The sequence below is a fragment of the Bos grunniens genome, chromosome 15 (genome assembly GCF_055505025.1).
Source record: "Bos grunniens cultivar Pamir isolate PY7600 chromosome 15, Bosgru_T2T1.0, whole genome shotgun sequence".
Classification (NCBI taxonomy): Eukaryota; Metazoa; Chordata; class Mammalia; order Artiodactyla; family Bovidae; genus Bos; species Bos grunniens.
The window spans coordinates 28,408,380-28,422,761 of record NC_141179.1 but is presented as its reverse complement, the minus strand read 5'-3'; the positions used below and the strand labels follow the sequence as shown (position 1 = coordinate 28,422,761).

The 14,382-nt window shown below is 54.7% G+C and overlaps 2 protein-coding genes across 4 annotated transcripts in view; one reads left to right on the top strand and one right to left on the bottom strand.

The window, feature by feature from the left end:
- The window catches only part of PCSK7 (proprotein convertase subtilisin/kexin type 7), a 30,520-nt gene extending 22,656 nt beyond the window's left edge, over positions 1-7,864 (top strand). For 2 of the 3 annotated variants that reach the window (XM_086339385.1, XM_086339384.1), the window contains 5 exons: positions 3,946-4,102; positions 4,764-4,858; positions 5,835-5,928; positions 6,127-6,244; positions 6,502-7,864. In XM_086339385.1, coding sequence (XP_086195511.1) covers positions 3,946-4,102; positions 4,764-4,858; positions 5,835-5,928; positions 6,127-6,244; positions 6,502-6,864 — 827 coding nt within the window. In that variant the 3' untranslated portion in view covers positions 6,865-7,864. Of the gene's footprint in view, positions 1-3,945; positions 4,103-4,763; positions 4,859-5,098; positions 5,181-5,834; positions 5,929-6,126; positions 6,245-6,501 lie in introns of all 3 variants that reach the window. The other variant, XR_015141880.1, reaches the window with a different exon arrangement.
- A 219-nt stretch (positions 7,865-8,083) lies between these two features.
- On the bottom strand, positions 8,084-13,343 carry TAGLN (transgelin). Its single transcript, XM_086339402.1, has 5 exons — positions 13,289-13,343; positions 9,682-9,873; positions 9,391-9,568; positions 9,012-9,114; positions 8,084-8,668 (listed from the first exon to the last, which is right to left on the bottom strand). Exons 2-5 carry the CDS (start codon positions 9,859-9,861, stop codon positions 8,524-8,526), a joined length of 606 nt encoding a protein of 201 aa, XP_086195528.1. The 5' UTR covers positions 9,862-9,873; positions 13,289-13,343; the 3' UTR covers positions 8,084-8,523.
- Positions 13,344-14,382: the final 1,039 nt, after the last annotated feature.

The following is a 14,382-nucleotide window of genomic DNA, read 5'->3' as shown; positions in this document are numbered from 1 at the left end:
AAGTGAATGCATATAGCATGCCACTCTGTACACATGCTAACACAGACGAGCACGCTCAGGTCTCTTTTAGGATTCTATTCTGTTCTATTATGCTTTGTAATGTGTCACTTGGTGGCTCAGACGGTAAAGAATCTGCCTGCAATTCAGGAGACCCAGGTTCGATCCCTGGGTCAATAAGGTACACTAGAGAAGGGAACGGCAACCCACTCCAGTACTCTCACCTAGAAAATTCCATGGACAGAGGAGCCTGGTGGGCTACAGTCCATGGAGTCGCAAAGAGTTGGACACAACTGAGTGACTAAGCACACCTACATGCATAGTAAAAATTTATATATATGTAAATTTCACATATATAAATGTACATATGTACAACCTCACCAAAGTAAGAGTAAAGGAATAGAAGTGGAATGAGCACAAGGACAAGGAGAATGAGAGAAGAGATCACAGCAAAGTAGAGATTGCAGTACGGTTTTGGAAGATAGAGCATGAATGGAGAAGTGAGCAGGGCTAAGAAAATTGCAAACCAAATGCCTGCAAGAGTGATCCTAGGCAACAAGCTCGTTTATGCCACAGAATTTCCAGAGACTCGGGGCTGGGAATTCCCTGCAGCCCAGTGGTTAGAACTCTGAGCTTTCATTGCCAGGGCCCAGGTTCATTCACTGGTGTGGGAACTAAGATTCCACAAGCCATGCGATGGGGCCAAAAAAAGGGCTCAGGACTCGGAGGCCCCATGCACTTCAGAGGACAAAGATGAGGTAAGAGAATAGAACTAGGCATCAGTTAAAAGGTGGACGCCCAGGTGCCTTCTCCCATGCTTAGCAGCCAGGTGGTGGCCCCTTCCTTATCTAGGCAGGAGTTGGGAGGTTTATTCTCCAGAGCCCGGAGCCCCCAGGTACAGCAGAAAACAGGAGACAGAGGGTATATCTTAAAATGATTAACCATGAACCATATAAGGGGTACGTGTTACAGATAAGGAAACTAATTCTCACAGCTAGTAAATGGCTGACCTGGAATTTGAACCCAGGCTGGGTGGCTCCAGAGCCCAGGCTCTTAGCACTAGTAGGCACAAGTGATGAGTTGAGAAAGGGTTTGTTTTTCCTTTGTAGTGGGAAAGGCGTAAGCAAGAAAATCCAGCCAAGAGACTGTATAATTGGTCTGATCCGGCTTTGGCCTTTTGCCAGATAGTTACTGTGAAAGGAAAAGAAAACAAGGGAATGTAAATAAGATCATGTTGGAGAGAGGAGCTGTGGGATCTTAGGCGGTTAGGGAAGAGGAGCTTGACGGATATCTTGAGGAGCAAGAAAATAAAGGAATCAAGAAGGTGGTGGAGGGACTTTCCCGGTTGATGGTCCAATGGTTAAGACTCCACACTTCCACTGCAAGGGGTGCGGATTTGATTGCTGGTTGGGGAACTAAGATCCCACATGCCGCGTGGTGCAGCCAAAAAAAGAAGGTAGCGGAGAAAGCGAAGGGACAGCTGGTTGCTTTCTGGGAAGGCGGAACATTGGCTTCCATGAGTTGCAAGAGTGAGAGAAAAGACACACGTGCACACAGACAAACGCAGTGAGAAGGCTCAGTGTGTATTTACCAACGCAGCATCAAGAATTTGCAGGAGCTTTTTTGTTCTCATTTTTGCTCAACTACTGTTCTAATTTGTGTTGTTTACGTAATAAATCCCACAAGGGAAGTTACTGACCCATTCAGAAGTGAAGCAGTGCCAGATAAGGACGAGGCCCGGGGTCTGGCCGTGGAAGTCTGTGCTGACGTGGGGTGGAGAAAGGTCTGTGGAGTCGAGGAAGGAGAGGGATGTGAAGAGATGGCGTTGGACAGGTAGACCCGTGAACACTGGTGTTGTCTGATAATGGGTGGTGGCCCTCCTCCCTGACGTGAGCCCAGTGAGAGGGGGACTGAGTGGGAGGCCAGGATGAACAGGAAGGACAGACAGTGGGGCCACAGGAAGCCCTGAGCCCTTTCTTCCCTCTCTTCTTTTTTACCTTGGCTGTGCTGCACGGCTTTCGGGATCTTAGTTCCCTGACCAGGGATTGAACCCGGGCCCTCAGCAGTGAAAACTCGGATTCCTAACCACTGGACCATCAGGGAACTCCCCCCTCTTTCTTCTTTGACCAGCTATCCATGCCCACACTGCCTCACCCCTAGACTACAATCAGCTGTTTTAGCTGGTCTTCCTGTCACCTGTTTCTTCTTTCTACTCCAATTCAGCCTACCCACAGCTGTTAGGAGTAACCTCCCTTTAACACTTTTTAAAAAAAACTCCATCCTTGCACAGTAATCTCTAATAGTTCGCAGTTGCTTGTTTAAAATAAAAATGTTAAAGCCTTTCCCATCCGAGGTTCCGCGCCCGTCGTCTCTCACCTCCTCTGAGCTTCTTCATCTGTAGAATTGGGTGTTGCTCTGTGCTTTGCCTGTTGGCCTGAATTAATGGAAGAAAAGCTGTCTTGGAAAGAGTCATTTCTCATCGCGGCCTAATTTCTTAATATTCCTCAACTGAGTCTAATACTTCACTAGTTTGTTTTTTTAACTTTTTATTTTGAAATAATTGTAGATTGACAGGAGGGTGCAAAGAACTGTTCAGGGAAGTCCTATGCGCTCTTCTCCTGGTGTTAAATGTCTTAGACTAGAACAATAGGAAAGCCAAGAAAATGATACTGGTCCAATTCATAGAACTTATTCAGATTTTACCAGTTAGACATAGATTCTCTGTGAGTGTGTATGTGTGTGAGTGTGTCTGTGCAGCTTTACCACGTGCAGTCTTGTGTAACCACCACCACAATCAATATCGAGAGCCGTCCCATCCCAGGACTCCTGTCACCGCTTACGGCCACACCCGACCCTCTGCCCCACCCCTAGCGCCTGGCAGCCACTCACCTGTTGTCCATCTACAGGTAGTGTTACTCATGAGTATTATGTAAGTGAAATCCTGCGCTGTGTGTCCTTTCGATATTGGCTTTTTTCCCTTCAGTACAATGTCGCTGAAGTTTGTTCACATCACTAGTATGGTGGATTTTTTGTTGTTCGTTTTTTTGAATGCATAACTCATCTTTTATTTGTGTATTTTTGGCTCTGTGGGGTCTTCATTCCTGTGTGCCAGCGTTTCTCTGGTTGTGCCAAGCAGGGCTGCTCTTCGTTGCGGTGCACGGGCTTCTCGTCGCGGTGGCTTCTCTCGTCGCGGAGCACAGGCTCTAGGTGCACGGGCTTCAGTAGTTTTAGTGCTTGGGCTCAGTAGTTGTGGCGCACGGGCTTGGTTGCGCCACAGAATGTGGACTCTTCCTGGACCAGGCATCAAACCTGTGTCCCCTGCATTGGCAGATGGATTCTTAACCGGTGGACCGCCAGGGAAGCCCATCACTTCAGTAGTGTTTTTTCCCCCCCAAAACATGTGTTTCCTTCAATATGAAACTTGGTCATTTCTACCTCTGCCTGTATGTGTGCCGTTTTCCCTTCTAGAGTACCTCTGCCAGCACTCTCTACCAGTCTTAGTCCCTTCCTCAGAGTGTGTCTCACAACTGAGGCCTAAACCTGTCTGCCTCATCTCTGTTCTGGCATCAGTTATGTGGACCTCATATGACGTCATTTTCCACTTGCAGGTAGAAGGCAGAGGCCATATCCAACTTATCTTTACATTCCCAGTGTCTAGTACGGTGCCTGAAATGTAGGAGGCACTGAGGAAATTATTTTTTGAATGAATGAACGTTGGAAATGGCTCCGTTTGTTTCTTGTCTTGTGTCTTGGTTATGTGTTGCCTTCCCGACTGGACTCTAAATTATAAACTTGAAATCAGCAAGGGCACTCCCTTTCCTAGTGTACACAAGGTTCAGTCAGGGTTGCCGAAGGTACTTGTATACGCCTTTGTGTTTGGTGGGGTGAAGTGAGGGCGTAAGTATCTGTGGGGCTGGTTTCCCAGCTGCCCAGCCTGACTTCCCACAGTCAGCAGGATGGACCTGGACATGTCGGGGCTGAAGACCCTGGAGCACGTGGCCGTGACCGTCTCCATCACCCACCCACGACGTGGCAGCTTGGAAGTGAAGCTCTTTTGCCCCAGTGGCATGATGTCCCTTATCGGCGCCCCCCGCAGCTTGGACTCGTACGTACTTGTGCCCCTACCTTCTGAGCTCTCTTTGCAGTGAGGGCCTTGTCCAGGAAAAGATCTGGGAGGAGACACTTGCCCTGTCCTAAACTCCCCTGGCGTTGGCTTTGTGACCTGCTTTGTTCAAGTGCTTACAGCGTGCTCGGCACCGCACTTTACGAATGTTTTCTTCAGTCCTTGTAAGAACGATGCAGAGGGACTTCCCTGGCAGTCCAGTGGCTAAGACTCTGTGCTCCCAGTGCAGGGGGCCCGGGTTCAATTCCTGGTCAGAGAACTAGATCCCACCTACCACTCTGCACGACCAAGAGAAAGACGATGGAGAGTAGACTTTGTAACCTCCTCTTACAAGTGAGGAAACAAGTCAGAGGCCTAGTAAGCGCCTGAGAGAGTAACAGTGAGCCTAGATCTACGGGACTCCCAAGCCGGTCGGTGTGCTCTCCACGTTTGCTTTTTCCAGTTCACCACGTTGACACGTGCCTGCCCCTCAGCTCCTGAGATCATCCCGGGGCAAGGGCCAGCACTTGAGGGCCCCTTGTGGCACCCTCCTGATTGGCTGTAGCTCAGACCATAGCTGCTACTACAGTAAGAAAGTGCTCCTGGGCAAAGGGGTCAATTCCCCACTCCACACCTTCCTCTGTCTCCTGTGTCCTTGCCCCAGGGATCCCAACGGCTTCAATGACTGGACCTTCTCCACGGTGCGGTGCTGGGGGGAGAGGGCGAAAGGGACCTACAGACTCGTCATCAGGGACGTAGGTAAGCTTGCCTGCCTCCCGGCCAGGGCCCCGCCTTTCACGAGTGTCGTCCGTTCCTCTGGATCTCAGAGTCCCCACAGAGAGTGTCCCAGGTGGAACACCTAGGTGCCATCGGACCATAAGGGTAGCTGCCAAGAAGTATGCCCCGTCCACAGAATGGGCATTGAGACCTGTTCGTTAATTGTTCATTAATACTACCTCTCATCTTCCTTGGCAAAGTGACTGATCCATTTTTCCTCAGGATAGCAACACAAATTCCTTGTTGAAACCACATTTCAAGTTCTTTCACATATAACCATCCTGCGGCCAGCCCTGGTAGGCAGGTAAGGGCAGGACTAATTTTCACCATTTTTTTTTAAACTGAGGCCCACCCAAGATTTGAAGTAACATATGTGAAATCATACAGTATTTTAAGGAGAAAATTGGAAACTGAACCCAACCCTCCCAATTTCCCCCAAATTAGGTATACATCAGGCTTTCCTCATAGCTCAGTTGGTAAAGAATCCTCCTGCAATGCAGGAGACCTCAGTTCGATTTCCTGGTTTGGGAACATCCCCTGGAGAAGGGAACAGCTACCCACTCCAGTATTCTGGCCTGGAGAACTCCCTGGACTGTACAGTCCATGGGGTCGCAAAGAGTCTTTCACTCTCAGGTGTACCTCACCAGACAGGTGGTCTTCAGACCTTTAATTTAGCAGGACTTTTTTTTTCCCAAGAAAAATCCCAGCTAAAACCCTAAAACATGAAAGAGGAAAAATTTCTTAGCTTTGGAGTGCTCCCTTTCACCCTCCCCTTTCCATTCCCAAGAGCACCCAAGAGGCAGGTCTGCAGAACCCCGGGGTCAGTGGGACAGAGTTAGACGACTGTGGCTGCCCACCCATGCGGTCTGAGTCCCTCTGGGTGGCAGGGCGGGCGGGCCTTCTGCCATCTGGCCAGCCGTGAGGCCAGGCTCACGGACCACCCTGCTTGCTGCCCTAGGAGACGAGACATCCCAGGCCGGCGTCCTCCGGCAATGGCAGCTCACCCTGTATGGCTCTGTGTGGAGTCCAGTAGACATCAGAGACAGACAGAGGTAGGTGTAGCCGTGGGCGTCAGAGGGCTGGGGACTTGGGGGTGGAGGATGGGGAGGCCACCTAGGGAGCTCCGCTTCCTGTGTCCCGTTTGCTGTGGGACCTCGCCCTGTCCAGCTGGCAGGCGGGAGGATGGGCAAGGCAGGCGAGTAGAGGAACCAGGCTGAGTGGGGCATCGTTGTCTCCTCTCTGCTCCACAGGCTGCTAGAAAGTGCCATGAGTGGGAAATACCTGCACGACGGCTTCATGCTGCCCTGCCCACCCGGGCTGAACATCCCCGAGGAAGACGGTTATACCATCACCCCCAACACTCTCAAGGTGCGGGCAGGCAGGGGTGCCCTGGGGTGTTGTCCTCGGTGGGTGACTCAAGGCATCTTGGGAGCGATGCATTGGGCAGACCTGGGTCCCCATTTTCCTGGCTAACTCTCTTGTAGCGGGGGACAGAGGGTGTGGCTTGGGGGTGGGAGAGGCAACCCCCAGAAGGAGAGAGACTCTCTGAGCCCACTGTTCTGGGCTGAGAAAGGCTGCAGGCTTCCGGGAGAGCAGCCCTACATAGGTGCTTGCCTTTCCCCCAGACCCTGGTGCTGATTGGCTGCTTCACCGTCTTCTGGACCATTTACTACACGCTGGAAGTATACTTGAGCCAGAGGAATGTGGCCTTTCGCCCAATTTGTCGGAGTGGACCGTGCCACTGGCCCCAGCGAAGCCAGAAAGCCAAGGAGGAAGGGACAGAACTAGAATCAATGCCCCTTTGCAGCAGCCAGGATCCAGGTGGAGTGGGGCTGGAGAGCGAGGGCTCTCCTACCACCTCAAGGCTCCACGCCCCAGACCTGCTGGATCAGGGGGACTGGAGCCTGTCCCAGAGCAGGGGTGCCTTGGACGTCCCTCAGCTCCTGCCCCCAGACCTGCTGCAGGGGAAGGAGGCGCAGATGTGCTGACCTGGGGCCTGACAGCCACCGTGGGATGGGCTCTCACTTCCTAAGACTGTAGGAGTGTGGAAAGCTGCTTCCTAGTTCTGGGAGCTCTGGGCAGAAAGCAGTCCGGGTGCTTCCAGCTGGGACCAGAGGCCTGAAGACGCCCTCTGGCTAAAGACCATGCTCAGGGAGGGCGTGGGCCTGCAGAAGGTCCAGTCAGCAGAGCAGCAGTGCCAGAGAACAGGCTGGCAACAGTCGTGGAGCCTTCCTCCAACAGAGTAGGAGCTTTTGGTGAGAAGGTCTCAGACGACGGACTAGGGCTTGCTTCTCCAGGGCAGGCCAGCAGTGTGCTTCTCCTTGCTTCTCCAGGGCAGGCCAGCAGTGTGGGTCACCCAGGCCCTCAGCACACATGGCCAGAAGAGCATCTCAGCAGAAATGTCACTGGGGTCCCTTGGGAAGAGGGCTTAGGGGTGGAAGCTGGAAAGAGCCCCCGGATATGCCTGTCTGTTTAACGACCCCGGGGACAGAAACGGCAGCCCTTTCCTCTCTGCCCCTCACCGTCCAGCCTCAGCCTTGGACTTGGCCATGTTGGTTTGGCAGTCAGCCCCTAACTCAGCACATGTGCCCTGAAAGCAGCTGCCTGCATCAGCCCTGATCAGCAGAAGCCCACCTTGAGCACGCCCCTGACCCCTTTGTCCTGAAGGACCAGTACAATGCACCTGGCGGGGCTGTGGATGGGCACGGCCCCCAGGCCCAGGCCGCTCTACTGGGGCATCTTCAGCAGGTCTGCCACCCCATCTTCCTCTGCAAAGTACTCAGGGAAATGGCCGTGCCCACCGGAGGCCGGCCGGCTGCCTGGCAGGCTGCGACTTCCTCCCATTCTTGGCCTCCTCCCCTCTGAGCGAGTTGGTTTTTTGGAACTTTGTTTTTTTAAATGCTTACGATTTGGTTTTCTCTTTCCACAGCAACATTTTGTTGAATTTTTTCTGCACAGCTTTTCCAAAATAAAAACCTTCCTTCCACACAGTGTCGCCCTATGCCCACTCCTTTCGACCACCTAGCCAAAGCTAACACAAGTCACCAAGCTGCCCCTCTTTCCCTTCAGAACTGTCGTCCATGCCCCTCTTCCACCCCCTGAAATCGTGGAACACATGAGAACCCGAGCTGCCTGACTGTCCCTCGCTCTTACTTCTGGAACCAGAACCAAAGCGACCAGGGCAAATCAGACTCTGGCAGCCAGGCCTGAGAAAAAAATTTATGTATATTTTTTTTTCTTTTTGAATTTCAACCCCCCAAATATTCCAGCAAAAAAAAAAAAAATCAAGGGAGGTTGGGCTGGGTCTCCTTCTATGAGCATCTGCTTCCAAGGAGGACAGTGGACTTGCCCACGCCCAGGCTACCACCAGCCCACGTCTCCCCTGCTCAGCCCAGGATGGGGGGAAGGCAGAGCTGGTGGGGGAGCTGGGAGGCGGGCCGGGGGAGCAGTGCTTTGGGGTCAGGAGTTGGGCTGAGGCTGAGGGGTGGGGGCAAGCTGCCCAAGTGCAGTCACCTTTGCTCAGTGACGGAGCCTCGAAGCTTGGCCGGGGCTGAAGGAACTACACGGCTGTGTGTGAGGCGGGCGAGGCAGGATGCTGTGGCCAGCGAGCTGGGCAAAGGTGGGGCTGGGCGCCGGCCCTCACCCTCTTAACTGATGATCTGCCGGGGCCGCCCATAGCCCGTCATGCCAGCCTGCGAGGCCCCTCTGTTGCTGCCCATCTGTAGGCCGATGACATGCTTGCCCTCCTGCAGCTGGCTCTCTGTGAATTCCCTCTTATGCTCCTGGGCTTTCCTAGGAAAGGAGGAACCAAGATAAAGACTTGCCGGGACTGTGTGTTTGCCATCTGCCTTTGGTTTCCTCTGTTACTCCTAGCCCGATGCCATCCCCTCCCGCCTTTCACGGCTCTCATTTCCTTATTGCAGCTGCCCCGCAGCAAGGGCTGGGAAGACTGGCTCAGACAGGAGGGTAGAAAGGGAGGAGTCAAGATGTACTATGGACCCACTTCCCCCACCCTAGACCCTCACTGTGTACCTTTTCTGGCTTTCTGCTTCCTGTAACCACTGCACTAACCGGCTAGCCCCCCTCCTGTAGAAACCTGAGCTTAGCATGCAGGGAACCCCTGGTGGCCACGTACTTCATAAACCAGTTGGGATCTCCACGGTAGTGTCCATCATTCTTGGTCACTGCCAAGCTGCCCAGGGCCATCAAGGTCCTCTGCACCGCAGCCAGGTCTTTGCCTGTGAGTAGGAAGAGGGGAGGGGAGACAGCCTTTAGGACTGTGTAAACAGAATCCAAGGCAGAGCCAGCCTGTGCCCCTCAGAAAGATGGCCAACCCAGGGGCAAAGGTGGTCCTGAAATCGAAGGGGATGCAGAGATCCCACCATGGGAATGGGATTCTCCTGGTGTATGCCACTCCTGCTGTGCAGACCCGTCATAGTGGCAGATTGGATCATCCCTCATCCCTGCCTCTGCCTCCTGTACACCTGCTTCATCCACCCATCTCCTCTCTCTACCTTCAAAGAGGTCAACGGTCTGGAACATGTCAGTCTTGGTGACGCCATAATCCTCAGCTGCCTTCAGGAACTGAGCCACCTGCTCCATCTGCTTGAAGACCATGGAGGGCGGGTTCTCGGGCACCTTCACTGGCTTGGAGCCATCAGGATACAGGCTATTGACCAGCTTGCTCAGAATCTGCCAGGCAAAGAAGGCAGCTGAGGACTCAGCTTGAGGTGGGGGTGGGGGGCCCTGCCCCATGACGGTGGCACGATGGCACGACCCCGGCCCCTGCCCTAGGTGTCACTCACCACGCCATTCTTCAGCCAGACCTGGAAGCCCAGGCGCCCGCGGTCGGGGCGCCCCACATCGGGGCCGCACTGCATTACGATCCACTCCACCAGCCGCTCCTCCAGCTCCTCGTCATACTTCTTCTCGATTTTCGACTGCACTTCCCGGCTCATGCCATAGGAAGGACCCTTGTTGGCCATGTTGGCGGGGAGCTAAAGCAGCACAGGCCAGAAGAGGGAGGGGGTCAGGGAGTCAGAGAACAGCTCTGCTGTCACGGGTGCCTGGCAGGTCTTGTCTTCCAGCTCTGAGGATCAGGGGAGTGGGGAGACCACTCTAGCTCCACGGCACTTACCTGGGCTAGCTCGTCCCCTCAGTCCAGGAAGCCTCTCTGAACTTGGAGACTAGATTTTTGGCAGTCTAGAGCAGAAGTTAGTAAACTGTTTGGGTAAATAACCAGATAGTCATTTTACTGACAGTCATATTTTAGGCTTTGCAGGCCATAAAGTCCCTGCCATTGTAGCCTCGAAGCAGCTTTGGGCAATATGTAAACAAGTGAGCATGGGTGGGTTCAAATAAAACTTTATTTACACAAACAGATGACAGGCTGCATTTATGGGTTTAACAGTCCCTGGTCTAGAGCACCCTTTCTTTGCTAAGATTGGTGACAGGCACTGGAGAGGTCTTTTGGAAGAGACCACATTGACCCTCAAAATGAAGCCAGCAGATGTCTTTGTCCAGTGAGGTGTGAGGTGGTTTGGTGCCTCTGCCTCAAGTTATGGGGTTCCCTCCAACTCTCAGTTCTCCCAGAAGCAGGAACCCCAAAACTCCAGCTCTTTGCTAGCTCAGCTCAGCCTCCAGCCGACAGCTACAGAGGCTGAAGCTTTCCCACCCCTGGTAAGGGCTAGGAAGCCAGCAAAGCCCAGGAGCTTTTGGCCAAGAAGTTGTATTTCCCCAGAGGAGCCAGATGTGCGAGGGCTGCCAGCTGGTGCACCCACCACCCCGCCTGGTGAACTCAGGCTCTCACCACTGTGGGAGCTTGAGTAACCACAAAGCCGGAGTTCTCCAGGGACGTGAGCCCAGCATTTGCCAAGCAAAGCAGGGAAGACCTCCCCAACTTGTGGCCCTAGGGCCCAGGGCTGGCCCCACTCAGGAGCGCCCACAAGTGGCAGGGGAGCAGCGGGAGCAGGGCCAAGCAGGGAGGCGGCTGAGGAGGCTTGGGTGTGACCGGTGGGGAGGAACCTGAGCTGGCCTCAGATATCACGTGGCGCCAGAGCTCATCAGAAGAGTCCTTTGAAAGAGGAATCAAATGAGGCCAAACCATTCCCTGGCCTCAGAGAGGTCAGAGGTTGGGAGGGAGAGCATGGTCTGAGGATGGAGGCAGTCACTACCGTGTTCCCCCAACTCCCTCTCCTGTCAGAGCTGAGCCCTTCTTCCTCCCCACTCCCATGGAAGGCAGTGGACATTATTACTTCACAGGGTCCCAGCTAAGCTGCCAAAACCCACTTGCCCGGCCCTTCCTTCCCCATGGCTGACGGCTTTCCTGAGCTCTCATGCCCCGTCTGTGCAGGGAGGATAATATATCTACCCCAGAGAACTGGGAACATTCCAGAAGGCCCTGTCTGTGATGACCCAACACATGGCCTGTCCCTCAGTGAAGATCCTTAAAACGCTGGTCTTTTGCCCCCAGAGCCGGTCTCCTGGTAGTGACCCAAGAAAGCCAGCCCCTGACCAATCGGTAAAAAGCAGTTTCTCCTGCTCCAGGCTCCACCCCTCTTCATAATCATATTCCCTGAGGGGATTGCAAAGTTTGGGAGAAGAAAACAAGAGAAAGGCTCCTCTAAATTCCAGCCACTCGGCCCCTCACTTCTCCCTGAGTCTGCTTCCTTATTTGTAAAGTGAGGGCTGGACCACCTCCGAGGATGTGGTTCTCAGAGCATCCCAGCCAGTGATGTCAAAGAACCCAAAGGCCAAGTCCCTCCCTTCCCCACCCTGCTGTGTCTCATCCCTGCTTCCCGAGGACTCCTGGGTGAAGCACTGGGGTCAAGACACACCAGCAGCTGGGACCAGGGGGTTTCAGCCCATATCCTTCATCCAGGCCTCCCACCCACCCGCCTCTTCTTAGCTTTCACCACACCATCCCAGGCAGGCAGGAGGCACCCCATGGTCAGGGCCCCAGCCCCCATCTCCTATGTCCTGCCTTTCCCTCCCCTCTTCCCCTCTTTCTGCCCCTCCCCACCCCCAGACCTCGCACTGGGCCCATGAGGAACAGGGGCCAAGCAGAGTGAGTCTCCCACCCCCAGCTTCCAGCCTCAGGAGATTCGGGACAGTCAAGGTGGCAGGGCTCACAGTGACAAGGACACAAACTTGCAGCCCCGAGAGACGACATTTGGATTGATCAGAACCAGGGAGGGAGATGAAAGACACCCTACCCCCACCCTCCTCCCTCCTGGTGGAGAGCCTGAAAGCGGAGGGTTCCAAGAAGAATCCTGCCAGGCCCTCTGACAAAGGCCTCTCCAGGCCCACCTTGGAGCTGCTGGGGAGGGGTGAGAGGAGACAGCGGCCCACCCAGGGTCTTTCCAGGCAAAGGCTCCTAGGACAGGATGGACAGGGAGCCTGAGGCTCTGCCTTGACCCCCCACCCCCGCCCTGTGGCTCCATCAGCCTCCCCTCCCCGGAGAAAAAAAACAAGCCCAGCTGCCAAGAGGCGGGGGCAGCTCCTCCCAGCAGGAACCCGGAAAACCAGGGTTCTCTGCTGGACTGCTGTGCCCCCCTGTCTTCAGAACAAACAAAACAGGACACAGGACAAGCACAGGAGCGGTGGCTTGACTAAATTCTGGGGTCAGGGGAGACCTGTCCTACCCACCTACCCTTTGAAAAACAACCACTAAAGGAAACGCCAGACCTCAGGAGCAGGCCCTGCCTGGCCCTGTCTGCACCGCCCAGGCCGTCACGCCAAGGCTCTTGGCAGGCCACCCCCATCCTCTGCTGGTGGGTGACCTCCGCCTCAGGGTATGGAGGGAGCTGCGTGCCTGGAGAGTCGGTTCTCTTACTGTCCCCGCATCCTTCCACCCTAGCCAGTTCCAGAAGACAGGAGCTTTGTGTCCCACTTCCTCAGTGGCTACCCAGGGCCTCTCCTAGGCTGCTCAGGACCTGGGGACCCAGCAGAGGGTCACTGCGCTCCAGCCCTGGTGTACCGCACACCCCCTTCACCTCCTCCGACATCCTCCTGGCCTGGCTGGATAGCAGACAATAAGCCTTGGGTCTAAATCGACTCCACCTTTGAGCCCATCACACCACACGTAGGGTGACTATGGCTGAAAATGGGGTGCCTCCCTGACCCCAGTTTCCCAGGTTTCCGCCATCAATCCTTCTGCACCAGCAAAGTCTCCCTGGGCATCTCAATTGGGTTCAAGGCTGCCCAGTCTAAGAGGTACGGGACTCTAGTAACCCCTTCCCACCCAGCAAGCTAGGACCACCTCTGCAGGTGGAGGTGGGGAGTGCACACTGAAGAGGGTGGGCTTCCCCCTGCCTGGGAGCCCGAGAGTTCTGCCTGCGATACACCCACTGCGACCTCCAACTGCTGAGCCCCAGCCCAACTCCCCTCCAGACCCGGGACAAATGCACTTACAGGGGTTCCTCGGGGCTCTCAGGAAGGCGTGAGCTCTGTCTGGACTTGGACAGACAGGATGGGGCGCTGGCTGGGTGAGGGGTTTAAAGGGCTGCCACGGCGGTGATGTCAGCCTCCCCCCCGCTGACTCGCCCCGGCCCCCTCCTGTCCAGAGGAAACCGGCTCCTTCCCCACCCCCGGCTCCCCCAGTGACTCCACACAGGCTCCATATTTGGGGAAAGACACCAAGTTGGAGCAGTCTACCGGGGGCTGCCCGAGACATTCTCTGCGTGCTTTGGGGATGGAGCCGGCGGGGGCGGGGCCGCTCTGCCGGCGGGGAACCGCCGGGAAAAGCCTTTTATGGACAGGACCACGAAGGCTTTCCCTGCCGTCTGGACTTAGGGTTGCTCCTCTGACACTGTTCCCTGCCTCCGGGTTTGCGGGGAGGGGGAAATTCAAGAGGGGCTGTCCAGTGAAATAGGTTGGGGGACCCCTCCCTGAGGCTTGTGGGGGACTAACCAGCCACTCTCTCCTTCTGGGGCTTTTAGCCCTAGCCGGAGACAGGAGCTCACCTTTCCCGAGGACCAGGCTACGTGCCAGGCATTTTGCAAACGCGCTCATTTGATACTCATAGCTGCATCATGACAGCATAATTACTCTCCCATTTCACAAATGAGGAGACAAAGGCTCGGAGGGCGTCTTACCCAAGGCCACGTGGTGAGTCTTGAGAGGCAGAACCTGGGCATCCCTGCAGGCCCCCCAGCCATGTGGGAGCCAGAGAGGCCGGCAGACCCACCCTTCCAGCTGCACCTGCTCAGGTTGAGAGTTCGCAGTTGGGGTGGGTTTTAAATCACACGCTTTAGCTGGAGGTGGGACTGGGGGGTTCAGCAACAGCTCAGTCCGATCCAGAGGGTCTGCATGGCCTGAAGCATCAACACTGGGGTTGGAGGCTCAAAGACTTCTATCATCCTTCCCTCCTTTTTTTTTTTTTTTGATGTATTTGTTTATGTATTTATTTATGGCCAGTGCTGCTCGGCATGTGGCATCTTAATTGGATGTGGCATCTTAATTGGATCTGGCATGTTAATTCCCCAACCAAGGATCGAACCTGCACC

Coding starts and splice junctions, on each gene's coding strand:
- TAGLN (XM_086339402.1), bottom strand. CDS start 9,861: ATGGCCAACAAGGGTCCTTCCTATGGCATGAGCCGGGAAGTGCAGTCG. Junction 9,569..9,681: donor TCTGGCTGAAGAATGGCGTG/GTGAGTGACACC, acceptor TTTGCCTGGCAG/ATTCTGAGCAAGCTGGTCAA. Junction 9,115..9,390: donor GACCGTTGACCTCTTTGAAG/GTAGAGAGAGGA, acceptor TCCTACTCACAG/GCAAAGACCTGGCTGCGGTG.